The sequence below is a fragment of the Equus asinus genome, chromosome 20 (assembly GCF_041296235.1).
Source record: "Equus asinus isolate D_3611 breed Donkey chromosome 20, EquAss-T2T_v2, whole genome shotgun sequence".
Lineage (NCBI taxonomy): Eukaryota > Metazoa > Chordata > Mammalia > Perissodactyla > Equidae > Equus > Equus asinus.
This window is the reverse complement of record NC_091809.1, coordinates 81,054,542-81,080,510: the sequence shown is the minus strand read 5'-3', so window position 1 is coordinate 81,080,510 and position 25,969 is coordinate 81,054,542. Positions and strand designations below refer to the sequence as shown.

At 48.5% G+C, this 25,969-nt stretch overlaps 1 protein-coding gene and 1 long non-coding RNA gene across 19 annotated transcripts in view; one reads left to right on the top strand and one right to left on the bottom strand.

Moving 5' to 3' along the window:
• LOC106840386 (uncharacterized) overlaps positions 1 to 8,030 on the bottom strand; it is a 10,642-nt gene extending 2,612 nt beyond the window's left edge. The window contains exons 1-3 of one of the 2 annotated variants that reach the window (XR_006516169.2): positions 7,533 to 8,030; positions 5,720 to 5,943; positions 1,502 to 1,814 (exon numbers count right to left, since the gene is read on the bottom strand). This is a non-coding gene — a long non-coding RNA (uncharacterized lncRNA). The remainder of the gene's footprint in view (positions 1 to 1,501; positions 1,815 to 5,719; positions 5,944 to 7,532) is intronic. The other variant, XR_011495804.1, reaches the window with a different exon arrangement.
• On the top strand, positions 5,938 to 25,969 carry B3GNT6 (UDP-GlcNAc:betaGal beta-1,3-N-acetylglucosaminyltransferase 6). Of its 17 annotated transcripts, none has more exons than XM_070490600.1 (6): positions 5,938 to 6,778; positions 8,042 to 8,377; positions 9,397 to 9,481; positions 10,978 to 11,101; positions 11,208 to 11,282; positions 12,520 to 16,619. In XM_070490600.1, the coding sequence occupies exon 6, from the start codon at positions 12,520 to 12,522 to the stop codon at positions 13,675 to 13,677; it is 1,158 nt and encodes a 385-aa protein (XP_070346701.1). In that variant the 5' UTR covers positions 5,938 to 6,778; positions 8,042 to 8,377; positions 9,397 to 9,481; positions 10,978 to 11,101; positions 11,208 to 11,282; the 3' UTR covers positions 13,678 to 16,619. The 17 variants fall into 17 exon arrangements, 16 of the variants coding, with proteins under 16 accessions (XP_070346701.1, XP_044607962.2, XP_070346698.1 ...); XM_044752027.2 differs by having other exon boundaries at positions 9,397 to 9,516; XR_011495803.1 differs by lacking the exons at positions 10,978 to 11,101; positions 11,208 to 11,282 and adding an exon at positions 25,198 to 25,969 and having other exon boundaries at positions 9,378 to 9,481; positions 12,520 to 13,733.

The window sequence follows — 25,969 nt, the reverse complement described above, 5'->3', positions numbered from 1 at the left end:
ACGTGACTGGAGTGACAATAACTACAGTCTCGTACTAGGAGCAGACCAGGAATCCAAGAAACTGTCCTTTTAACAGAGAATTTCAACCTCCAGTTTTGCATCAGTACATTACTGAGCTCATTAAAATATATATATATATATAAATATAAATAAATGCATTCAACCTTAGCCTGATATGAATAAGGTATTTGCCCCCCCACTTCCCTCCTCTTTCCCCCTCTCCCTCCCGCCCCTCCTTCGGCAGACCCTTTACAACTTGCTATACTCGCTCAGGTTTTTCTCCTTCACTTTCCTCCTCATTCTAGAACAACCTTTAAACCACCACCAAACAACTACTTTAGGACCAAACTGCTTTCCTTTTTTCCTTAACAAAAACACATGCTTCAGACTTTTCAGACCTTTCTGATTGCCTCCCTTCTTTACTGTTTCTAGTATTTTCATTTACTTATTGAGCAGAGTTCTTAACCCTTGGTAACCTTAATTTTTAGTGAAAATGAAGTAGACAGTTGTGATCTGTCTGTCACACAGCAGCAAATGAGGAAGTAGACATCTGTGAACTGTCACACAGCAGCATTCTCTAGGAGATTAGCAAACTTATGACTAAACCACCTCTATTTCTAGAGACACATGTTTCTTTATAGTATAGTTTTTGTGGTGAAAGAACATGTTTATTAACAGACCCGAATATCTTTTAATCTCTCGGTAAAAATAAGTCAAAAGTAGATAAACTTATATTTAGTAATTAATGTTTCAGTATTTTATCTTATTTGGAAATGACCTACACCAAGATATAGATACTCCTTCACTTGAAATTCAAATGGAAGATAAAACTCTAGCTTTGGACCATAAACTTTCACCTTGGGTAATGAAACCTTGCCATTGTAGGGGAGGAAGACATGTCCTCTACCCTCTCTGGGTTCTTCTGGCCAGAGAATGAATTAAATTCACATGAGACCAAATAACAGGAAAATTAAACAAAGCTTTATAACTTGTATACATGGGAGAGGCTCAGGCAACCTGAGCAACTCGCCAAAATGGCCAAAGCCACCACCTTAAACATCATCTTCAGCTAAAGGCAAAGGAGGATGTTGGGGGTGGGGAGAGTCAGTTACGGGAGATTATCAGACAAGTACAGTAAACAAGAGTCAAGTTATTGTGCAGATTTAAGTCCTTGCCTTCGCGTTGATTTACCAAGAGTTTCTAGAGATAAGGTCATCCCTCCCTTCTTCCTGGTACAGAGAGGGAGACACCTTTACAGAGGGAGATTTCCTTTACAAATGTAAATGTCACTTAACAAAGGGTAAGTAAATTCTACTTTTCAGAGTTTCTTCCCTGTCTGCAGTTTTTTTAAAAGTAACCAGCCCAAAATAAAATCCTCATGCCAAAGAGACATATCGGGTGGCCAATTCCAGTCCCCCACATCTACTACGGTTTCTATCTTTGGCAGTGACCAAAGTGCCATCTACAAGACATAAAACAAGTTAGAATTCCCACAACTCACCGTTTCCCACACCACAGCTTTCCTCTTCTTTTTGAGGTAACACTGGTTTATAGCATTACGTAAGTTTCAGGTGTGCATCATTATATTTTGATGTCTATGTAGATTACATCATGTTCGCCACAAATATTAGCTTTTCCAGCCAAGCCGGCTTGGATGGGCAGTTTCCATCACTGCTTCACTGCTGACCATATAGTAGATTCTTCATCAAGTCCTTCCTTCATGTGTCAGGGACAGACAGCCTTGCCTGGACCAACAGACAGTAGCTGGCAAGAGATGAACCAGGAACCCTTGCTGACAGAGAACACGAGAGAATCTGCAAAGCAGTTTGGACTGTGTTTTGTAAAGGAGATGACTGAAAAGGAGTTAGGATTGCTTTAATTTCACCTCTAAGCAGTACACACCTTTCTAAACCAGCCTGCCACACAGACACAGGCATCCATTACTTGATTTAACACATTTTTATTGAGCTTACTCTGGGCTCAGCTCTGGCATGTGTTGACGCAAATAATCCATAACCAAACTATAAATCAAAATTGGGGTGAGTTTATTGTAAGCCAGATCTGAGGACTATATAGCCTGGGAGAGTCCTTTCACAAAGGAATGGAACACTCCAAAAAAGCGGGAGTGTACAGAGCGGTTATATACCATCAAACAGCATGCATCACATAATGATTGGAATGTCCCTTTTACAACAGTCATGAAACTGCCTAGCTGGCACAGTGATTCACACAGCAGGTGATGAACAGAGCAGGTAGCAGGTCTGTGGTCTCCAGCTGGGTGGTCACTACAGGTCAGCAATCAATCCCTAGCCTAGGGAGAGATGCTTGCCCTTAGGGACACGCCCATGTTGGGGGAAGTTACATCTTTCTTTATGTTAAAGGGCACTGTTCTTGTCTTTGGGACATGGTAAATACTTAAAGCAGATGGACAATGCATGCTCAACGGCCACATCAGGCCCTTTTGGAAAAGCAAGATCAGGCCGAATTAGTTTTACACCAAATGGCTTCCTCAGATCCTCCAGTATATCCTATTGCTTAACATTTATTTATCACATGTCTGGGATGTCCCAGCTTTTTTTCTGGCTTCAGCCCCAGGCTGCAATGCAGAATGGGTCTACCCAGGTGAGAGAGAAAACAAGAGCTGTCTGACGTGGTAGGGTGGCCTAGTCTCAAAATAGGGCTGGATTCTCAAAGGACAACGTAAAGAAAGCATAAAAAGAGAAATAGGATTCATTTCTTGAGCCCTACTATATGGGGGCCATAAGGCATAGTGACATTCATTCAACAAACTTTGGAATGCTGTGTCCGTGTTAGATGCTAACAGTACCGTGCAGAACAAGACAGATGCCTCACAGCACTGACAGTCTAGTGTCTCACAAATAATGGTGCCAGTTACATTTGGGATAAGTGTCATGGAGGAAGGGTGTAGAGACCTCTGGGAGGGGGCACTAGCGAACTGGAGAAGGGAAAACTTCCCTGAAGATGAACATTATGTTAAGAACTGAAGGATGAGAGGAATCAGGGAAGGAAAAAGAGGTTGGTTATAACAGAGAGAGCAAGAGGAGAGATGAGCAAGAATTAAGTCACCCAGGGCTTTGAAAGCCATGTTAACAATTTGATTTGGGAAGCTCCTGAAAGGGTGGAGAATGGCTTACAGGGAGCCAGTGTGGATATAGGGATACCAAATAGAAGGAGAAGGCAGCAGTCCGAGTGAGAGAGAGTGATGGATGGTGGCACTGGACATAGAAAATCAAATATATCTGAGTTACATGGGAAAAAGATTTGAGTTACGTTATCAAGTAAATCCGGGATTCACTGAGTTTGAAGTCTGAGTGAGATATCTATCCTAGTGGAGAGCTTAAGGATAGTAAAAAGTGGATCTGGAGCTCAGCTGAGAGATCTGGGCTGGAGATATAAAATTGAGAATCAAAAGTATACATGATATTTGAAGCTATGGGAGTAGATGAGATCACAGAAGAAAAGAGGGTCTCAGACTGAGTACTAGAAACCAAAACCATTTAAGGATTAGGTAGAGGAATTTTGATGGACAAAGTCACCTCCAGCCAAAGGAAGCCTGGGGTGAGGGCCTGAGCTCTCATTCCCCAGGGTCTGTGGATGCCAGCGGCTGGGCTGTGTACAGCTGTGGCTGTTGGCAGGGCTAGCTACATACGTGGTCCTTCACGTGGCATCAAGGATGGAGGGCAGTAACCTTGACCCAAGATGGCGCTGAGGCAGCAGGATCTGGGTTGGAGTCCATTGGCATTAGTCCTATCAGGGTGCGGTTACATACTCTATATCCTTGTCGGTGTCTAAAGACCTGGCTTAGGATCCTGGTCCCCCACTGAAAAGCTGTGTGATTGTGGCCCGGTCACTTTAACTGTCGGATTCTACATCTGTAAAATGTAGGATTGTCTTGAAGGTTAGCACCATGATGTAGCATGGACTTAATCATCTTGGGTTTTCTGAATAGGATTCTTTCTGTAAGAGTAAGAGTGCCTGGCCTGGGCCTGCCAGGGGTACCTCAAAACTGCTGGACAAACCTGAGGTGTCAACCCCTCTTCCGGATCCGTCTCCCACTACCAGTTGGACCTGGAACAAGAGACCATCTGACTTTCCTTCCTGGTTGTCAGGCACCGGTCTGTGCCCACAGAACCTGTTTGTCTTGGAGATGGGGACAGGTTCCTCTGCCTTATGCCACCCCAGTTTTTCAGACTAAGGTGTGTCAGACTAAGCACTGGACTGGTAAATTTTACATGAAAACCCCCACCCATTGTAAAGGGGAGGCTGAAAAGGAGTTAGGTATGCGTTAATTCCGCCTCTGAACAGTACATGCCATTCTGAAGCCACCCTGCCACACACACCCACTACATACATCACACTCACTTCCTCCCCGAGCACCCCAGAACCTTCCTGCAGAGGTCACAGCTGCCTGGCCTCAAGTTTACTTTACTCCAGTAAACTTACCCCCATTTAACTTTCTCCCCCCTTCAATTCATCCCCAAACTTCCAAAAATACATTTCTGCTAAGGAGAAAAGATGAATTTGGGGGGCTTGAAGAAAATGAGTTAACAAAATTAAGTCATTTGGGGGGCCGGCCCGGTGGCATAGGGGTTAAGTTCGCACGCTCAGCTTCGATGGCCCGGGGTTCACCGGTTCAGATCCTGGGCGTGGACAAGGCACTGCTTGTCAAGCCATGCTGTGGCAGACGTCCCACATATAAAATAGAGGAAGATGGGCACGGATGTTAGCTCAGGGCCAGTCTTTCTCAGCAAAGAGAGGATTGGCAGCAGATGTTAGCTGAGGGTTAATCTTCCTCAAAAAAAAAAAAAAATTAAGTCATTTGGCCAACCCGAATAGATGTCGGCTCTGTGCCAGCCTTTATCTGTCAGCCATGAGTCAGTCTGGAGAGGAATATGGTCAGGTCCCTCCCTGGAGCTGACTCTTGCCCTCACTTATGTCAAATTTAATTGGTGTTCCCATCCTTTTTCTGTCCTTCACCCACCCTGAAGTTGCCAGTAAGTCTGGGCTTCACTAATCCTCCAGATATATCTCGCTATCTCCATCTGAAACCTATCCTATCCTCGAGCCCCCTGCCCAACTCTCCCCCTTCCTCCCACCACTCGCTTCCCTCCTCGTCCTTGTCTCTCACTCTTCTCTTATCCAGACATCCCCCCTGCCCAGGACCCTCAAAATTAGCAAGAAGGACAAGGAGCCTGAGGGGTGAGCATTTTCACAGAATACCCAGGAAGTCACCAAGCTAGGAGGACACCATCCCTACCACTCTGACGGCCCCTGCCAGACCTGGGCCTCACCTCTCTCCCGCGATCACCGTAAGAACCCCCACCGGGTTCCCTGCCTCCAGTCTTGCCCTCTCCAGCATCTATACCAGCAGGGGCTGCTATAATGGACTCGAAAACAGATTTGGACTTGTCGGAACTTTCAAAGGATCAAGGTAAAAGTCCAGGCATAGCATTCCAGGCCCTTTTCCGGATCCCTCCAATCTATCTTTGCACTTTCAACTCCCAATATTTACCCCTCCAACCACATTAAACCTGGAATATTTCCCAGACACGTCCTGTTTATTCCCACCTCTGTACCTCTGCCCGGAGTGCCCTCCCCCTCTCTACACCGCTCCTTGCCTCCTGGGAAAACTCCTGACCGCCTCAAAACTCAGGTGATAGGTTAAATATGGCCACAAATCTTGGGGACTCTTCCTCACCTCTTGTATCTGGGCTGGTCTTTGACTTGCGTTGACCAACAGAATGTGGTGGAAGTGACGTCATGCATGTCCTGAAGCCCAGGCCTCACGAGGTCTTGTAGTCTCTGCGTCGTCCATCTCGGAACCTGAGGCCACCAGGCCATGAAGCAGCCCAAGATGCAAGAACACAAGGAGAGGGAGGCCCAGCCGTCCCAGCTGAGCCCAGCTCCCAGCTTACACATTACCTGAATACAGACACATGAGACAGTCCAGGTGGGTCTAGCACAAGAACCTTCTGGGCAACCCACAGAATCTTGAGAAATAAGAAATGCTGGTTGTTTCAAGCCATTAAGTTTGGGGATGGTTTGTTACACAGCAATAGATAAGTGATACAGTCCAGTTCTAACGGGAAGTCTTCCCTGACCTACGCAGGTTCCCTTCTCCAAGCTCCCTCTCTGTGTTTTGGACACATCACATCACTTGATAACCATTTAGTATCTGGCTCTCCCAAGAGATGGTGAGCTCTTGAGGACCAGGACTGAGTCTGCTTCACCTCTCTCCCAGCCACTCACAGTGGTCATGGAACGAAGCCCTTCAACACTTGCCAAATTCAGTATACTCAGATGTCATTAACGTGTTCAGAAAGTATGTCTGTCTGAACCTTTTACATGCAACTCACTCAACAAACGTTTTAAAGCACCCCCTATGTTCACAGAACAGGTCCCGGGCCCTGGAGTTGCCCTCAGTCTAGCAGGGAAAACCCATCATTACAACACAGCACTAAAGGGTCATCGCTGGGGGAGTGCAAGGCAGCTGGTAGGTGGAGGCGTCAAGAAAGCTCTCCTAGAAGAGCCGACATTGAGCTTCATCAGGAAGGGTAAGCAAGCAGTCTCTGCTGGAAGGAAGCTTGGAGCTGTCCCCCCTTCACCCGGCCCCTTGGGAGGAGGAGGGATGTCATGGATTGGTCAGGTTCAAGAATACTGAAGTACGCCACCCTCCTGGGGGTGGGGCTTCAGGTGTGAAAGAAGGGAGTCAAAGGTAGGTTCAGTCTGGGGACTGCCTCTCTCTCAGACACTCAAGGTAAGATGGGGGCTTGGGCTTCTTCCCACGGGCAAGGAGGAGCGTCTTCTCCTCCTCCCCACTCCCCTCTCCTTAGAGCACCAAGCAAGAGCCAGAGGGAGGCCAAGGGCAAAGGAACCAGGACAAAGCCCCTGGGTTAGGGCTCCACATGGGGGGTTGGGGCCAAAGGGAAGACAAGGTTTATTTACCTGCCATAGCCACTGTGCATAGGGTCCCGAGGAATACCTTGTGTTCGTAGGGGGCTGGTGCAGGACCTGGGAACCTGCATTGCAATCATTTGTCTCTTGGCATCAAGCCAGAGGAGGGAATAACCAACAGGAACTTTTCCTGTTCCTGGGAGAATAAGGGGAAAAACATTCCAGGCAGAGCAAATAGCATTGTAAAGGCAAGCAAACCTCTATGTGGAGCAACGAACGGGACAGGAGAGGATGGCGATAGTCACAGAGGAACTTCATAAAACGCTGTGTGAGAAGGCTAGACTTAACCCATAAAACGATGATCTACTCTGTCCCGTGAACACTCCTGGGTTAGGTGGTACTTACTGTGTGCCGGGCATGGTTCTAAGTGCCTTATGCCAATCAACTCACGTCACCTCCTGAGGTGCCAAGATAAACAACTTGCCCAAGGTCCCACAGATGAGGGACCCGAGGCTCAAAAGGGTCACATAAGTGGCAGGTCTGCGCTCTTTCACGAACACTGCGGCTCTGCAACCATGTTATCAACAAGGACACAGGGTCCATTCAGCGGGACTTACCAGGAGGTTTCCTGAGGAGGCGGGACTTGAGCTGAGTACTGAGGGTCCATGGATCAGGGTGAGCAGAGGCCAGGAAAGCTTAAGCTGCGGGGGCTCCAGGGCACTTTGAGAAAAGCAGGGAATCCAGAAAAAAGAACCACAGAGGGGACGCCCAAAGCTTCAGAGCAGCAGCATCCGGAAACAGTTCAGCAAACCAGCGCCGCCCTCAGGACAAGGCCTGGCCCAACTTTTGGTGCCCTTTATATCAAAAGGCAGCATTGATCCGCGTTCCTGGATGAAGTTTATCAAAGTAAACGCAAGTCTGACGGAGACAAATTACTGTTGCGTTAACATTGAGATGGTTTTTGTTTCTGGAGATGATTCTACACAGGGAGAGGAGGTAGAGAAGGCTTTTTCATCATTTTTTTAACTAGCATCCGTCCGGCACTTTAGCATTGACAAAATCATTTTCTTGCTCTTTTTTTTTTTATTTCCTTGAGTGATGAGTGTTGACTTTCTCAATTTTTCAGATGAGGAAACTGAAACCTAGGAGGTTCACGAATTGAAACAAAGGCGCACAGGCAGGGAAAGAAGCCCACTCAGGCCCAGTTATCCAGACTCCAAATCCTGTTCTCGTTCATTCTTTTATTCTCTCATTCATCGCAAAAAAATGTACCGCATGTCCCACGTGTGCCAGGCACGGGACGAGGCCCTGAGCACATGGTGATGGCAAAACAGACTCAGTGCCCCTCGCTGTCTCTCTTCTCTCAGCGCAGCAAACACTGAGGCAGGCCTACTTAAGAGCTCCGGGAACCCACCTCCAGGATTTCTAATGGACTCAGCGATTCCACCAACACCTCTGCCAGGTCTGTTACTTTTCTTTGTGGTTAACTGCTGCCATTGTTCACTGAACACCTGCTTTGTGCTCATCTTGTGCTGGACATTGTGTGTGGACTATAACACCCAAGCACTAGAGAACAATGCTATCCAGTAACTCCTCTGTGTGCTAACGACCCAATCTCAAATTATTTCTCGAGCACATAGTTTGCACAAAGTGTTCATTTAACAAATATTTATTGGTGCCTCTGATAATCATAATAGCTAGTATTTGCTGACCACTTACCATGTGCCAAGTACCATGCTAAATTCTTTACATACATTATCATTTAACTTTCACAATAACTCTTAAGAGATAGGTATTAGCTTAAATCAGCTTACTCAGCACATGCAGCTAGAAAGTGGGAGAGGCAGAATTTGAACCCAGGCCACTAGTATTTTCCATCACTATGTGGTCCGGCCTCCAATCCTGTGCAGGTCACTAGGGAGACAGCGGAGCACAACACAGGTGCCATCCCTCCCTCAAGGTGCTTACAGACTAGAAGAGAAGATAAACTTTAAACGAATAATGCTCTGGTCTCCTTTGAGCCACATTAAAACTTTGCCAAGGAGATGCCTCTTCAAGCGGACCGAGAGGAGGAGGCTGTGCTGTAGGCGAAGGAGGGGGACAGAGGTCCATCCAGGCAGGGGGACACACCAGGGAAAGCTTCTAGGGAGGGAGAGCTCTGCCTGACGGCCAGGGACGGTGGGTGGCAGTGGGAAGCTGAGGAAAGGAGTGAAGAGCGGCATGGAAACCTGCATTGTTCACAGGTTCCTCCAGCCGCTGTAGCGGGGGATCAGGAGAGAGCGAGAGCGCGTGCAGAGACCCAGCAGGATCCCCTCCTCCGAGCAGCAGGTGCCAGTGTGGCCCAGCCCCTCGATGGTGCGAATGCAAGGGGACAGACTGAGGAAATACTTTGGAGTTATAACTGGTCAGCTTGGGTGGGGCGATGAGGGAAGGGAGAGAGCTGTTATCCAACACAAACACAGGTTCATTTACCTGCCGCAGAGGAGGGCCAATAGCTGGAGCGTCAGACTTGTGGCAAGGAAAAAGAGGTTTACCATCGACGGGCAGCCAGAGGAGGAGATGGGAGGTAACACTCAAATCCACCTCCTCAAAGGGAAAAAGGTAGGGGTTTTAGGGAGAGGAGTGGGGAGCCTGCCTGGGGCTGTAGGTAGGGGAGAGGAGGGGAGCCTGTCCTGGGGCTGTGGGTAGGGGAGAGGAGGGGAGCCTGCCTGGGGCTGTGGGTAGGGGAGAGGAGGGGAGCCTGCCTGGGGCTGTAGGTAGGGGAGAGGAGGGGAGCCTGCCTGGGGCTGTGGGTAGGGGAGAGGAGGGGAGCCTGCCTGGGACTGTGGGTAGGGGAGAGGAGGGGAGCCTGTCCTGGGGCTGTAGGTAGGGGAGAGGAGGGGAGCCTGCCTGGGGCTGTGGGTAGGGGAGAGGAAGGGAGCTTGCCCTGGGGTTGTAGGTAGGGGAGGGGAGCCTGCCTAGGGCTGTGGGTAGGGGAGAGGAAGGGAGCTTGCCCTGGGGTTGTAGGTAGGGGAGAGGAGGGGAGCCTGCCTGGGGCTGTAGGTAGGGGAGAGGAGGGGAGCCTGCCTGGGGCTGTAGGTAGGGGAGAGGAGGGGAGCCTGCCTGGGGCTGTAGGTAGGGGAGAGGAGGGGAGCCTGTCCTGGAGCTGTAGGTAGGGGAGAGAAGGGGAGCCTGCCTGGGGCTGTAGGTAGGGGAGGGGAGGGGAGCCTGCCTGGGGCTGTAGGTAGGGGAGAGGAGGGGAGCCTGCCTGGGGCTCTAGGTAGGGGAGGGGAACCTGCCTGGGGCTGTAGGTAGGGGAGAGGAGGGGAGCCTGCCTGGGGCTCTAGGTAGGGGAGGGGAGCCTGCCTGGGGCTGTAGGTAGGGGAGAGGAGGGGAGCCTGTCCTGGGGCTGTAGGTAGGGGAGAGGAGGGGAGCCTGCCTGGGGCTCAAGGTAGGGGAGAGGAGGGGAGCCTGCCTGGGGCTCTAGGTAGGGGAGGGGAGCCTGCCTGGGGCTGTAGGTAGGGGAGAGGAGGGGAGCCTGCCTGGGGCTGTAGGTAGGGGAGAGGAGGGGAGCCTGCCTGGGGCTCTAGGTAGGGGAGGGGAGCCTGCCTGGGGCTGTAGGTAGGGGAGAGGAGGGGAGCCTGTCCTGGGGCTGTAGGTAGGGGAGAGGAGGGGAGCATGCCTGGGGCTCTAGGTAGGGGAGGGGAGCCTGCCTGGGGCTGTAGGTAGGGGAGAGGAGGGGAGCCTGTCCTGGGGCTGTAGGTAGGGGAGAGGAGGGGAGCCTGCCTGGGGCTCTAGGTAGGGGAGAGGAGGGGAGCCTGCTTGGGGCTCTAGGTAGGGGAGGGGAGCCTGCCTGGGGCTGTAGGTAGGGGAGAGGAGGGGAGCCTGCCTGGGGCTCTAGGTAGGGGAGAGGAGGGGAGCCTGCCTGGGGCTGTAGGTAGGGGAGAGGAGGGGAGCCTGCCTGGGGCTGTAGGGAGGGGAGGGGAGGGGAGCATGTGGCCTTGCTGTTTGGGGCCTTCCCCCCAGCCTACTTTGGCCTTGAAGACTGAATTTCTTTCCCCTTGACTTGACCTTTCTGGTCAGTTTTCATCTTCAGCCAGTGTTTGGCCTTGTGACGCTGAATCTTGACGTCTGGACCTTGACATCCTGGTCTTACAGGAGCAGGAAGTATACACACTCCTATACTGAGGAAAGACAGAAAGAAGCGGTTAGTTTTAAACAATAGTTGATTCTGCTGGCAGCACAGCTGCTGTTAGCAAAGCTTATCTCAAAGGTTTTGCTCCACGTGAGATTTTTAACTCCTTCCTTCTCAGTTTCAGAGTCTGTCCCGGGTTTTGGCTTGAGTACAGGGTGGTCAGTGGCACTCTGGGACCCCTCTGGGAAGGAAGGTGAGTGCTCCACACCCACCTGGGTTGCATCTCAGGTGGCCGTGGATCGCCCAGGCAGCTGTTAGGTACTAAGTGGTGGCTGGACACACGGTTCTGGAGCCTGGCAGTCCTAAAGTGGAAGGAGATCATCTTGAACAAAGGTGAAGAGGGTCTAAGACACGGCCCTGGAGACCACCCACTACTAAAGGTCGTCAGAGAGGAGGCAAAGGGCAAAGGGAACAGAGAGACAGCGTTACAGAGGCAGGAGGGGTGCCAGGAGAGAGTGGCGTCTGAGAAGCAGAGAGGTGTGGCTCTCGAGAAGGCAGGGCCCAGCGTGACTGAGTAAATACAGGACAGACCGTGGTGGTCTGGGATTTGTCCTGGGGGGTCTTCTCGAAGGCAGGGGTCCGGGGCACCTGCGCAGGTGGGGGGCAGTTGGACGCATGGACGAGAGGGCCTGCCTTGGCACATCTGGGGAACAGAAAATAATACCAGCAGGTAGAAATAGAAGGAAGTGGGGCCAGAGGATGCAAAGAGATTAGAATATTGGTGCCATTCATTGACTGGCCACTTTATGCTCATTTAATGCTCCCAACATCCCTCCACAGTAGGAGGTTACTAACCCTTTGTTATAGAGGAGAACACTCAGCCCCAGAAATCAGCAATGACTTCTTCAAGTTGGTACACATAAGCGGTGATGCCAGATTTCTGCCCTGGGTCTGAGTCCAGTACCATCACCGCATCATCACCATCATCAGGTGGCAAGGAAGGAGACAGACTGGAGAGGGGCAGGGCTGGACAAGGAGGGAACACATGTGGAGAGGGCTGGATGCAGAATCAACACGATGTAGAGGGTGGATGCAAACTGAGGGTGGGGAGAGGGTCAGGGCCTCTGGTTGGAGCAACCAGGTGGAGGGAGGAACCATTTGCTCAGGAGAAAAAAGCAGGACGTGGATTCCTGGAAAGATGAAGACTTTGACTTTGACATGACGAGTCTGCTGGGCCTAGGTGACATCCAGGGGGATGTCGGGGGGGCGGGCAATGAGATACACAGGTCTGTAGGTCAGAACACTCTGGGCTGTGGGAGAGGCGAGAGGCATCAGTGTAATCCGGAATTGTGGCTTCTTTTTACCCTCTTAACAGCAGAGCTCAGAAGAGGCTGGTTCTGGGCTCTGGGAGAGACATGATGGGGGCAGGGTGCCATTCCGCGGATTCACAGACGACTCCTGGCTCACCTCTGATTCGGTTCCCCCCACAGATGGCTTTTCCCTGCCGCAGGTCGATAAAGAACCCCAAGACTCTGACCAGCCTTCTGGTGGGTGTGAGTTTCCTGGCCCTGCATCTGTGGTTTCACCAAGTGCCCAGCTTCCAGCAGGAGAAGAGGGGGGGTGGCTCCCCCCACGCTGCCCCTGTGACCCCTGAGGCCCCTGCTGCCGCGCAGCCTTCGGTGGTCAGTTCAGGGCCCCCGTGTGTGGCCAACGCCTCGGTGAACGCCACGGCCGGCTTCGAGCAGCTGCCCGCGCGCATCCAAGACTTCCTGCGCTACCGCCACTGCCGCCACTTCCCGCTGCTCTGGGACGCGCCGGCCAAGTGCGCGGGCCGCCACGGCGTCTTCCTGCTGCTGGCCGTGAAGTCGTCGCCCGCCAACTACGAGCGGCGCGAGCTCATCCGGCGCACGTGGGGGCAGGAGCGCAGCTACGGCGGGCGGCCGGTGCGCCGCCTCTTCCTGCTGGGCACGCCCGGGCCCGAGGACGCCGAGCGCGCCGAGCGGCTGGCGGCGCTGGTGGCGCTGGAGGCGCGCGAGCACGGCGACGTGCTGCAGTGGGCCTTCGCCGACACCTTCCTGAACCTCACGCTCAAGCACGTGCGCCTGCTGGACTGGCTGGCGGCGCGCTGCCCGCACGCGCGCTTCTTGCTCAGCGGCGACGACGACGTCTTCGTGCACACGGCCAACGTGCTCCGCTTCCTGGAGGCGCAGTCGCCCGACCGCCACCTCTTCGCTGGGCAGCTCATGGACGGCTCGGTGCCCATCCGCGACAGCTGGAGCAAGTACTTCGTGCCGCCGCAGCTCTTCCCCGGGCGGGCCTACCCCGTGTACTGCAGCGGTGGCGGCTTCCTCCTGTCCAGCCACACCATCCGGGCCCTGCACACGGCCGCTCGCCACACGCCGCTCTTCCCCATCGACGACGCCTACATGGGCATGTGTCTGCAGCGCGCCAGCCTGGCGCCCAGCGGCCACGAGGGCATCCGGCCCTTCGGCGTGCAGCTGCCCGGCGCCCGGCACCCCTCCTTCGACCCCTGCATGTACCGCGAGCTGCTGCTCGTGCACCGCTTCGCGCCCTACGAGATGCTGCTCATGTGGAAGGCGCTGCACGACCCCGGGCTGAGCTGTGACCGGGGGCGCAGGGTCTCCTGAGGCCGGCTGGGCCGCGCTGGGGGGATGAGCAGCCTCCAAATGTGACGTTTTCCGTGGTGAGAATGCATCTTCCCTGCTCCGGATACCTTCTATCCTACCCATCTTGGTGCAGCTGAATGCCAGCTGCACGTTGGAATCATCTGGGTGGGGGGAGGGGGGTATGGAAAATACCTCAGTCCTGGTCGCATCTCCACAGGTTCTGATTGCAGTGATCTGGGATGCCCTCAGACGTCTGGGTGTTTGTTAAGGTCCTCAGGTGACTCGAATGTGCAGCTCGGAATGGAGCCCACTGGGTTAGGAATGTCCGTTATCCTTCCAAACCCACCTCCATTGCTTCCTCTTGGAGCCGTCTAGGGCGCCTAGCTCCTGCACTCTAGTCACTGTGGGCAATGGAGCAAGGGAGGTGTCGGGGCCAGGATCCAATGTTACCTGTTGGGTGCAGCACACATACGAGTTGTCACTTGTATCATTTCCTCCACAAATGAGCAGAGCTGGAACTGGAGCTGAACTGACAGTCACGCGATGCATTCCCCTCCCCCGGAAGTCAGTCTACACTTGGGACCTAAAAAGCGACACCCTAGAGTCAGAGCTGAGAGTGTCTGAGAGTGTCTTCCTCCCACCCAGTTCTCTCCCACCCACTGTGAGGTCAGAATCTCCGCGTGCAAAGTGGGAACCGAGGCCGGGTCAGGGCAGTGGCTAATCCAGGGCCATGTCGTCCCCTCCATGCTGACCCGCCCGTTGGGGCCCCACCCAGGCATGCTTGCCCCACCAACACTCACTCCCCGGGGTCAGAGAAGCCTCTGCATCTTCGCACAAGCACTGATCTGTCTACTTGAAATGTCCTCTGACCGCACCACCATACCTGTCTTTTGCGTCAGTCACAATGCCGGCAGGGGAGGCTGCCAGCCCTCCACCAAAATCTGCTACCCTCTTCCTCCTGACACTCTCCAGACCACACTTCCCAGCCCCCGTTGCAGCTGGCGCGGCCGTGTGACCAGGCTCTCTCCCATGGATGTGTGTGGACGCGATGAGGACCACTCCCGGACCCAGGCTCACCTGTGCTCGCTCTCTCCTTCCCCTGGAGTGGAACATGGATGGGCCTGTGACCCATCCCTGACCTCGCAGATGAGGACAACATCCCAAGCTGGAGCTGGGGTTCTCGACCTCGGCACTGCTGACCTTTTGGGTCGGGCAGCTCTTTGTTGTGGGGGCTGTCCTGCGCTTTGGAGAACATTTAGCCGTGTGTCCTGTCCTCTGCACACTAGAAGCCAGCATCACACCCAGAATCACGACAACCAAAAATACCTCTGAACATCGCCAAATGTACCCTGGTGGGCAAATTTGCCCCTGGCTGAGATCCTCTGGCCTAGAGGAAGGCAGAAAAACAAGAGCGTCTCTCAGTTGCTGCCTAGAGCAGAGCTGGCCATGGACTGACCTGGAATACTCAGGCCCGACTATGGAGAAGAACAATGTAAACTTTTATGTGTTTTCAGCCTCTGGGGTTTTGTGGGCTCTTTGCTACAGCAGACTTGCCCCACGTAACCTAACGTGTCCTCTCTGCTCGCTTGTTTCTCCCCAGTCAGACTGGCTGCCCCCAGAGAGAGGGACCACGCCTGATTCACATCGAGCTGGCACAGATTGGCTCCGAGGGGACCAAAGGCAAGTCCTGTCACGCCCACTCTGGGAACCTGAGCAGGCCAGCTCACCTCTGAGCCCCTCTGTCCACGCTGATGATCCATGGAGGGAGGGCATGCAAGCGCAGCCCTGGTATCACCTGGACTCACCCGGCTGCGCCCGGCTCTTCTGGCTCTTGCGCCCCACGGCCACCAGGGGGCGCCCTCCACCCACCGTTTCCGCGCGGAGGCGGGCGGCGGGTCCTTGGGTCGGTGCAGAGTCGGTGCAAATTCGGGCTCCGGGAGCCTGTGCTGCCGACCCCCTTTACTGGGCCTGCGAACTGACAAGGGCCCCCTGAGCAAGGGAAATGATCCTGTCTCCCTCGCAAACACAGGCGCAAAGTCCTACACGAAATGCCAGCAGACGGAACGTGGTACTACGTAAAAAGGGTAACATCAGCACCTCGGTGGGTTCATCCCCGAAATTCGAGGTGGGGCTAGCGTTAGAAAAGGAATCGGAATATACGAAGAAAAGAGGAAGATCTGTCGATGTGGTACATCACACCAAGAGAAATATGAGTACCTCAGATGAGGGAGAAAAAGAGAATTTTTGATAAAAAATATCCATTCGTGATTTTAAAAAAATCTTAGTACAAGGTGAAAGCATTTCCTCTAAGATCTGGAACAAGACCAGATGTGCCGTCATCACCACTTCTGTTCAGCATTGTCCAAGACTTGAGAGCAGAGCAAGGCAAGGTAAAGCTTCAAAAATATAACAACTTGAAAAAAGAAAGAAAATGATCAAAACCTCAGAGGTTTGCAACCCTATCAGATCCAATTTCCCCTTTCTGTAACAAATTGATGCCGTACTCCCTATCCTGAAATGGAATTCTTAGATAACATAATCTGTCCACACAGACATTTTCAAAAAGTCGATATAATTTTTAATTGTAATGTAAAAGATTAATAAGAAATACTTTAAAATAAATAGTATGAATTTTGATGTGTAAATTTTGGGGCATAATGACAAAAAACTCCCTCGCAGATTTCCAAATCTCCTCCTAAGGGGCAATACGCCTCACTGAGAACCGCTGCCTTATATAGAAAACCCACCAAAAAGCCACACTCAAAAATCCTAGATAATTGATTAAATTAATAAAATGTACCAAGTTTTCCAGATACAAAATTAATGTACAAAAGTCACCTTAGTGGAGCCAGCCTGGTGGCGCAGTGGTTAAGTTCGCACATTCTGTTTCAGCGGCCCGGGTTCACAGGTTCAGATCCCGGGCACCACTTGGCACACCATGCTGTGGCAGGCGTCCCACATATAAAGTAGAGGAAGATGAGCACGGATGTTAGCTCAGGGCCAGCCTTCCTCAGCAAAAAGAGGAGGATTGGCAGCAGTTAACTCAGGGCGAATCTTCCTCACCAAAAAAAAAAATAAATGTAGTTTCTATATTGTAATAAGCAGTCAGAAAAAGTCCTTTTTGAAAAAAATTTTTGAGTTAATGATAGCTTACAACCTTGTGAAATTTCAGTTGTACATTATTGTTTGTCAGTTGTGTTGTAGGTGCACCACTTCACTCTTTGTGCCTACCCCCCACCCCACCTTTCCCCCGTAAGCCACTAATCTGTTCTCTTTGTCTACATTTTCAAATTCCTCATATGAGTGGAGTCATTCAGAAATTGTCCTTCTCTATCTGGCTTATTTCACTTAACATAATTCCCTAAAGGTCCATCCATGGTGTTGCAAATGGGACGATTTTGTTCTTTTTTACGGCTGAGTAGTATTCTATTGTATATATATACCACATCTTCTTTATCCAATCATCTGTTGATGGGCACTTATGTTGCTTCCACATCTTGGCTATTGTAAATAATGCTGCAATGAATACTGGGGTGCGTGGGACTTTTGGAAATGCTGACTTCAAACTCTTTGGATAGATAGCCAGTAGTGGGATGGCTGGGTCATAAGGTATTTCTATTTTTAATTTTTTGAGGAATCTCCATACTGTTTTCCATAGTGGCTGCACCAGTTTGCATTCCCACCAACAGTGTATGAGGGTTCCTTTTTCTCTACAACCTCTCCAACATTTGTTACTATTTGTTTTGGTTATTTTTGTCATTCTAATGGGTGTAAAGTGATATCTTAGTGTAGTTTTGATTTGCATTTCCCTGATGATCAGCGGTGATGAGCATCTTTTCATGTGCCTATTGGCCATCCGTATATCTTCTTTGAAGAAATGTCTGTTCGTGTCTCCTGCCCATTTTTTGATCAGGTTGTTTGATTTTTTGTTGTTGAGTTGTGTGAGTTCTTTATATATTATGGATAGTAAGCCTTTGTCAGATATATGACTTGCAAATATTTTTTCCCAGTTAGTGAGTTGTCTTTTTGTTTCAATCCTGTTTTCCTTTGCCTTGAAGAAGCTCTGTAGTCTGATGAAGTCCCATTTGTTTATTCTTTCTATTGTTTCCCTTCTCTGAGAAGACATGGTGTCCGAAAAGATCCTTTTAATACTGATGTCAAAGAGTGTACTGCCTACATTTTCTTCTAGAAGCCTTATGGTTTCAGGTCTCAGCTTTAGGTCTTTGATCCATTTTGAGTTTATTTTGGTGAATGGTGAGAAAGAATGGTCAATTTTCATTCTTTTACATGTGGCTTTCCAGTTTTCCCAGCACCATTTGTTGAAAAGACTTTCTTTTCTCCATTGTAGGCCCTCAGCTCCTTTGTCGAAGATTAGCTGTCCATAGATGTGTGGTTTTATTTCTGGGCTTTCAATTCTGTTCCATTGATCTGTGCACCTGTTTTTGTACCAGTACCATGCTGTTTTGATTACTGTAGCTTTGTAGTATGTTTTGAAGTCAGGGATTGTGATGCCTCCAGCTGTGTTCTTTTTTCTCAGGATTGCTTTAGCAATTTGGGGTCTTTTGTTGCCCCATATGAATTTTAGGATTCTTTGTTCTATTTCTGTAAAGAATGTCATTGGGATTCTGATTGGGATGGCGTTGAATTTGTAGATTGCTTTAGGTAGAATGGACATTTTAACTATGTTTATTCTTCCAATCCATGTACATGGAATGTCTTTCCATCTCTTTATGTCGCCACCCATTTCTTTCAGAAAAGCCTTGTAGTTTTCGTTGTATAGGTCTTTCACTTCCTTAGTTAAATTCACCCTGAGGTATTGTATTCTTTTTGTTGTAATTGTGAATGGTATTCTGTTCTTCAGTTCTTTTTCTGTTAGTTCGTTATTAGAGTATAGAAATGCTACTGATTTATGTAAATTGATTTTATACCCTGCAACTTTCCTGTAGTTGTTGATTATATCTAAAAGTTTTCCAATGGATTCTTTGTGGTTTTCTCTATGTAAGATCATGTCATCTGCAAACAGTGAGAGTTTCACTTCTTCCCTCCCTATTTGGATTCCTTTTATTCGTTTTTCTTGCCTGATTGCTCTGGCCAGGACCTCCAGTACTATGTTAAATAAGAGTGGTGATAGAGGGCATCCTTGTCTCGTTCCTGTTTTCAGAGGGATGGCGTTCAGTTTTTGCCCATTGAGCATGACGTTGGCTGTGGGTTTGTCATATATGGCCTTTATTATGTTGAGGTAGTTCCCTTCTATCCCCATTTTGTTCAGAGTTTTTATCATAAATGGCTGTTGGATCTTGTCAAATGCTTTCTCTGTATCTATTGAGATGATCATGTGGTTTTTATTGCTCAGTTTGTTGATGTGGTGTATCACGTTGATTGATTTGCGAATGTTGAACCATCCCTGTGTCCCTGGTATGAATCCCACTTGATCACGATGTATGATCCTTTTGATGAAGTGCTGAATTCGGGTTGCCAAAATGTTGTTGAGAACGTTTGCATCTATGTTCATCAGTGATATTGGCCTGTAGTTCTCCTTTATTGTGCTGTGCTTGTCAGGCTTTGGTATCAGCGTGACGTTGGCCTCATAGAATGTGTTAGGAAGTGTTCCATCCTCCCTAATTTTTTGGAATAGCTTGAAAAGGGTAGGTATTAAATCCTCTCTGAAAGTTTGGTAGAATTCCCCAGGAAAGCCATCTGGTCCAGGGGTTTTATTCTTTGGGATGTTTTTGATTGCTGTTTCAAACTCTTTCCTTGTCATTGGTCTGTTCAAATTGTCTGCTTCTTCTTGAGTGAGCTTTGGGATATTGTAGGAGTCCAAGAATTTATCCATTTCCTCTAGGTTATACATTTTGTTGGCATATAGTTTTTCGTAGTATTCTCTTATAATCTGTTCTATTTCTGCAGAGTCTGTTGTTATTGCTCCTCTTTCATTTCTGATTTTGTTTATTTGAGCTTTCTCCCTTTTTTGCTTTGTAAGTCTGGCTAGGGGCTTGTCAATTTTGTTTATCTTCTCAAAGAACCAGCTCTTTGTTTCACTGAGCCTTTCTACTGCCTTTTTTGTTTCAACAGCATTTATTTCTGCTCTGATTTTTACTATTTCTCTCCTTCTGCTGACTTTGGGCTTTGTTTGATCTTCTTTCTCTAGCTCAGTTAGCTGTAGTTTTAAGATTGCTTATTTGGAATTTTTCTTGTTTGTTAAGATGTGCCTGTATTGCGATGAATTTTCCTCTTAATACAGCTTTTGCTGTATCCCATATGAGTTGATATGGCATGTTATCATTTTCCTTTTTCTCCAGGTATTTTTTGATTTCTTCTTTAATTTCTTCAATGATCCATTGCTTGTTCAATAGCATATTGTTTAGTCTCCACATCTTTGTGCCTTTCTCAGCTTTTTTCTTGCAATTAATTTCTAGCTTTATAGCATTATGATCGGAGAAGATGCTTGTTATTATTTCAATTTTTTTAAATTTGTAGAGGCTTGCCTTTTTTCCTAACATATGGTCTATCCTTGAGAATGTTCCATGTGCACTTGAGAAGAACATGTTTTCTGCTGTTTTTTGATGGTGTGTTCTATACATGTCCATTATGTCCAACTTTTTAGCTTTTCATTTAGCTCCACTGTTTCCTTGTTGATTTTCTGTCTGGATGATGTGTCCAATGATGTGAGTGGGGTGTTGAGGTCCCCTACTATTATTGTGTTATTTTTGATATCTTCTTTTAGGTTTGTTAATAGTTGCTTTATGAACCTTGGTGCTCCTGTGTTGGGTGCATAGATATTTATAAGCATTATTTCTTCTTGATGAAGTGTCCCTTTCATCATTATATATTGGCCCTCTATGTCTCTCTTTACCTGCCTTATCTTGAAGTCTGTTTTGTCTGATATAAGTATTTCAACACCTGCTTTCTTTTGTTTGCTAGTAGCGTGGAGTATTGTCTTCCACCCCTTCACTCTGAGCCTGTGTTTGTCCTTGGAGCTGAGGTGTGTTTCCTGGAGGCAACAAGTTGTTGTATCTTGTTCTTTAATCCATTTTGCCACTCTGTGTCTTTTTATTGGAGAGTTCAATCCGTTTACATTGAGGGTGAGTAGTGATGCATGAGGGCTTAATGCTGTCATTCCGTTGCTCGTTTTCTGGTTTTCCTGTGTTTCTTTTGTTTCTCGTCCTGTGTGTTTTAGCCTACCCATTGACTTCTGCAATTTCTTATGCTGGGTTTCTTAGATTTTTCCTTATTTAAGTTTTGTGGCTCTGTTCTGTTTTTTAGTTTGCTGGCTACCCTGAAGTTTGTATTCAGAATCTCGTGTATAACATAGTCCATTTTCTGGTGGTCTCTTACTTACTTAGCCTAGACTGATTCAGTCCCTTTCCTCCTCCCCTCCTAAATTATTATTTTCCTCTCTTATTCCAACTCGTGTTGTGAGTTTGTGGTTAGAGTGATAAGATTGTCTTTGCTTTGGTGATTTCCTTCCCTTTATCCTAATGCTGTAGTTCAATATTTTCTATCCTATTCTGATTCTATCTAGTTGTCTCCCTACTATGTGTTTTGTGACCCCTTTCTCCATTTTTTTCCTTTTTCAGGTATGAGAGCCTTCTTGAAGATTTCTTGTAGTGGAGGACTTTTGCCTACAATGTCCCTTAGCTTTTGTTTGTCTGGAAAAGATTTAATTTCTCCCTCATATCTGAAGGATATTTTTGCTGGATAGAGTATTCTTGGCTGAATATTTTTATCCTTTAAAGTTTTGAATATGTCATTCCACTCTCTCCTGGCTTGTAAGGTTCCTGTAGAGAAATCCACTGAAAGTCTGATAGGGGTTCCTTTGTAGGTTATTTTCTTCTGCCTGGCTTCCCTGAGTATTCTTTCTTTGTCATTCATTTTTGCCATTTTTACTACTATATTGCCTTGCAGTAGGTCTTTTTACATTGACATATCTAGGAGATCTGAAAGCTTCCTCCACACACATTTCTCTCTCAATCCCTAGATTTGGGAAATTCTCTTCTATTATTTTGTTGAGCACACTTTCTGCTCCATTTTCCTTTTCCACACCCTCAGGGATTCTGATAATTCTTAAGTTGGATTTTCTCATTGAGTCCTCTAATTCTTGGAGCTTTTCTTCAGTTTTTTAAATTCTTAGTTCTCTTTCTTCCTCTGTCTGGAGCCATTCAGACTGTCTATCTTTGTGCTAATTTGCTCCTCTATGGTGTCTACATGGGCATTCAGGGAATCCGTATTCTGTTTTATCTGATCCATTGTATTTTTCATCTCTAGTATTTCTGATTGATTCTTCTTTATAGTTTCAATCTGTTTTGTGAAGTAACTCCAGAACTCGTTGACTTGTTTCTCTATATTTCCCTTTACCTCATTGAGTTTTTTGACGATAGCTACTCTGAACTCATTGTCACTTAATTTACCTATTTCCAAGTCCTCAGGACATAATTCTGTGTTTTTATTGTTTTCCTTGTGGACTGCAGCTTTTATAAATTGCTGGACGGTAGAGGAGCGGTTTTTGCTCATGATGCTGTTATTCTGTTGCAGTTACAGCCTGTTGCCACTAGATGGGGGTTGAGAGCCGCATTCTGAGCCCTCTGCACGTGATGGCAGCGTGCAGCATGGTTGGGGGAGGAGGGGGCACTTTCTCCCACGCACAGACCTGGACTCTGATCAGCTCTAGCTTTCTGGTCTCCTGGGGCCCTGGCTTGATGGGGTGTCCCCCCACCTCGTGAAAGCTTTCCCCCATTGGAGGGTTTCCACTGCACGGGTGGTAGGAGTCCTGGATGATCCCTGGCCGTGGGGCCCCTCCCCTGCTCCTTTCTGCACCAATGGCAGCAATCCCCATCTCTAGTGGAGGGAGCGAAGTTCTCTCCTACCCTGTTCCAGCTCCTCCGAGGGTGGCTCCTGCCTCCACCCTCTGTTGTCATTTGGCTGCTGTGGGTCTCTGACAATCTGTGTGTTACTAGGAATTTTTGGTTGGAATTCGGTTGGTTGTAGTTTGTACTTTGTACTTTGGTTGTAGTTTGGAGAGGAGAGAGTCCCAGGTGAGCTCACTCTGCCATGCCGCTGACATCACCGCTCTAGAAAAATTCATTTTTTAAAGTACCATTTATAATAGAAATAAGAAGGTACTTAGGACTGAATCTATAAGATATGCAAGAAAATAATGAAAAATTATTTTAAGATATTGTTTAAACATCCAAATTAGTGTTGAGAGATATCACGCTATAAAGCATCTCTAAGCCCTGACTGCCCTGGGTCCTCACCCCAACCAGGGAGCAGGGATAGCATCATCCCAACTGCCAGATGTGGAGACCCAGGCCCACGGGAGTGACCTGCCCAAAGTCCACAAGCCTGTGGGGCCTGGGTCCCCTGAGCCCTGACCCCCGCCCCAGCCGCCGTGCCTGCCGTCCACTGAAGCCTGCAGCTGCGCAAGGCCAGAGGCTGGGTCTCTGGGCTCCAGAGATAAGGAGACAGACACCAGTTCTGCTGTGTGCACACACTCACACACACACACACACACACACACACACACACACACACACACGGCCAGAACATTATTCATGCCTTCAGTAGGAGGAAACCTTCCTCAGCTCCACCCATCTCGATGGCACTGGGAGCAGGAGCCAGTGGCCTTTGGATGCAGGAGGTGAGGGTGGGGCTCCAAGGTCAGGCCCCACCTCAGTTGCCCCCACCCCAATGCCCTACTTACCCACTCCCTCCAACCTGGAAGAAAAGAGCAAATAACGTTTATGGGGAGACAGGAAGTCTGAGCCCGATGAGCCCTGAGAGATGCCTGCCCCACCCCCACCCCCAATGAATGGGAAGGTGGGCCCGGAGAGGAACAGTGGCCAGCCCAGCCTCACACAGGAGATCTGTGGCAGAGCGAGGAGGCCAGGCCTGACCCCAGCTCAGAGTCCAGCCCTGGGGAGGGGACACTTTGGGATTTGATTGATAGACCTTGTGAGTGTTTGTCTGTCTCTGGACTCCCGAGTTCAGTCGGGCAAGGCTACATTCGCCTGTGCCAGGGATGATGCTGGAGCACAACCAGAGCCCGTACTGGGGAGTCCTGCCTGGGTTGGGGGGCACACAGAGAAGGGTCCCCAATCTAGTCTGGAGCAGCAGTTTTCAAACAGTGAACTGAGACCCATGAGTGAGTCACGAAATCAATTCCGAGTCTGAAACCCACATTAAAAACAAGTTGAAGAACAAAATAGAAATATCAAGTGACTACAGAAAGTAAACATACAGGATCATGATGTAAAATGTAACACCACTTGTGGTTGTGGCTTAAAAAAATGCCAGCAGGCCTGTAGCAACTGGGTTGCCAGATTCAAGATCAACATGCAAAAACCAAAGCATTTCTCTAGACCAGGCATAACTGGCTGGAAAATGTCGTTTTTATAGGATAACACTCATGACGTTTGGAACTTACTTTCTAATGGTTCAGAAAAAATCATGAATATGTGAATATATGTGAAAGAGAGAGGTAGGGAGATAAAGCAAATGGGGCAAAATAGTAACAATTGGGGAATTCAAGTGAAAGGTATAAGGATGTTAATTGTTCTTTCCACTTTTTTCTAGGTTTGGCATTTAAAAAAATAAAATGTAGGGAGAAAATACCACTTACAATAGCAACAAAAACCATAAAGTATCTAGAAATTAAGTGAATATACAAGACTTCCATGGAGAAAAAAATATTAAACTTTAATAAGGGACACAGACAATGATCTGAATAAAAAGATAGTTCATATTCTTGGATGGAACTATGTAGCAGCACAAAGATGTCAATTATTTTTTATTTTTATTTTTTTTTGAGGAAGATCAGCCCTGAGCTAACATCTGCTGCCAATCCTCTTCTTTTTGCTGAGGAAGACTGGCCCTGAGCTAACATCCATGCCCATCTTCCTCTACTTTCTATGTGGGATGCCTACCACAGCATGGTGTGCCAAGTGGTACCATGTCTGCACATGGGATCCAAACCAGTGAACCCCAGGCCACCGAAGTGGAACGTGCTCACTTAACCACTGAGCCACTGGGCCGGCTCCAAAGATGTCAATTCTTCCCAAATTAATCTTCAATGAAGCCCTAATTCCATTTGGAATATTTTTTTTAAAGAAACTCAATAAGCTTACTCTAAAACGTAAACAAATAATTGTCAGCCTTAAAAGTGAAGAGTGAAGGTGGTATTACCACAAAGTTGTGGCGAGATGAAAAGTGGGACGCTATGGCAGAACCCGCCAGCAAAGAGAGGTGAGAGCTCGAGGCCAACCGTGTGTGTGGGGACCTGACCAGCTGGGACAGGGTGCAGATATATACCGGATGGCGTGGCTCACTCTGTGGAAACAAGTACAACTGGGTGCTGACTAATGCGGCATTTAAGGATGAACTCTAGTTGGGTTAGGGGACCTAAATCTGAGATGTAAAACCATAAAGATAACAGAGGAAAATACAGGAGAATGTCTTTGTGACCTAGGTGTGGGGGAGGACTTTTCAAACAAATTTCAAACTTGTAAACCATAAGATTTTTTTTTTCTTTCTTTTTTTTTTTAGGAAGATTAACCCTGAGCTAACTGCTGCCAATCCTCCTCTTTTGCTGAGGAAGACTGGCCCTGAGCTGACATCATGCCCATCTTCCTCTACTTTATATGTGGGACGCCTACCACAGCATGGCTTGCCAAGCAGTGCCGTGTCTGCACCCGGGATCTGAAGCAGCGAACCCCAGGCCACCAAAGTGGAACGTGCAAACTTAACCACTGAGCCACCGGGCTGGCCCCTAAAGCATAAGATTTTTAAAAGCTGGAATTTAAATATATGATGCGTAAAGATTTCTATTCAATGAAGAACAAAGATAATAGAGGCTGACAGTAGGAGGGATGTTTACACCATCTAAAGGCAACAATGGATCGATATCCAGAATCCACAAATGAAGACTCCAACAGAAAAGAGGGCAAAATGTTCAGAAGGAGGACTCCCAAATGTAACAGCACACAAGGAGATCCCCAAATTATTAATGATCATGGTAAAAACCAAATTAAAACTATGAGATATCTACACGTATAGACGAGTTATAGAAAGCCCTATAAATGCCCCTGTCGGCAGGGATGTGTTGTTATGAGCCAGTGGGGGCTGACGGGTGGGCTGTCTGAATACTGTCCCATCTACCTCATTAAATTGAGTGGCCCGATCTCTCATGCTGTTATCTGTCACACACATGGGTTCTTTACCTGCCACACGAGAGGGGCCAAATAAAAACTCGAACGCCAGGTGTATGGCAAGGAAAGGGTTTTTATTTGGGGTGACGTCCGCCAGGAGAGGAGAGTGA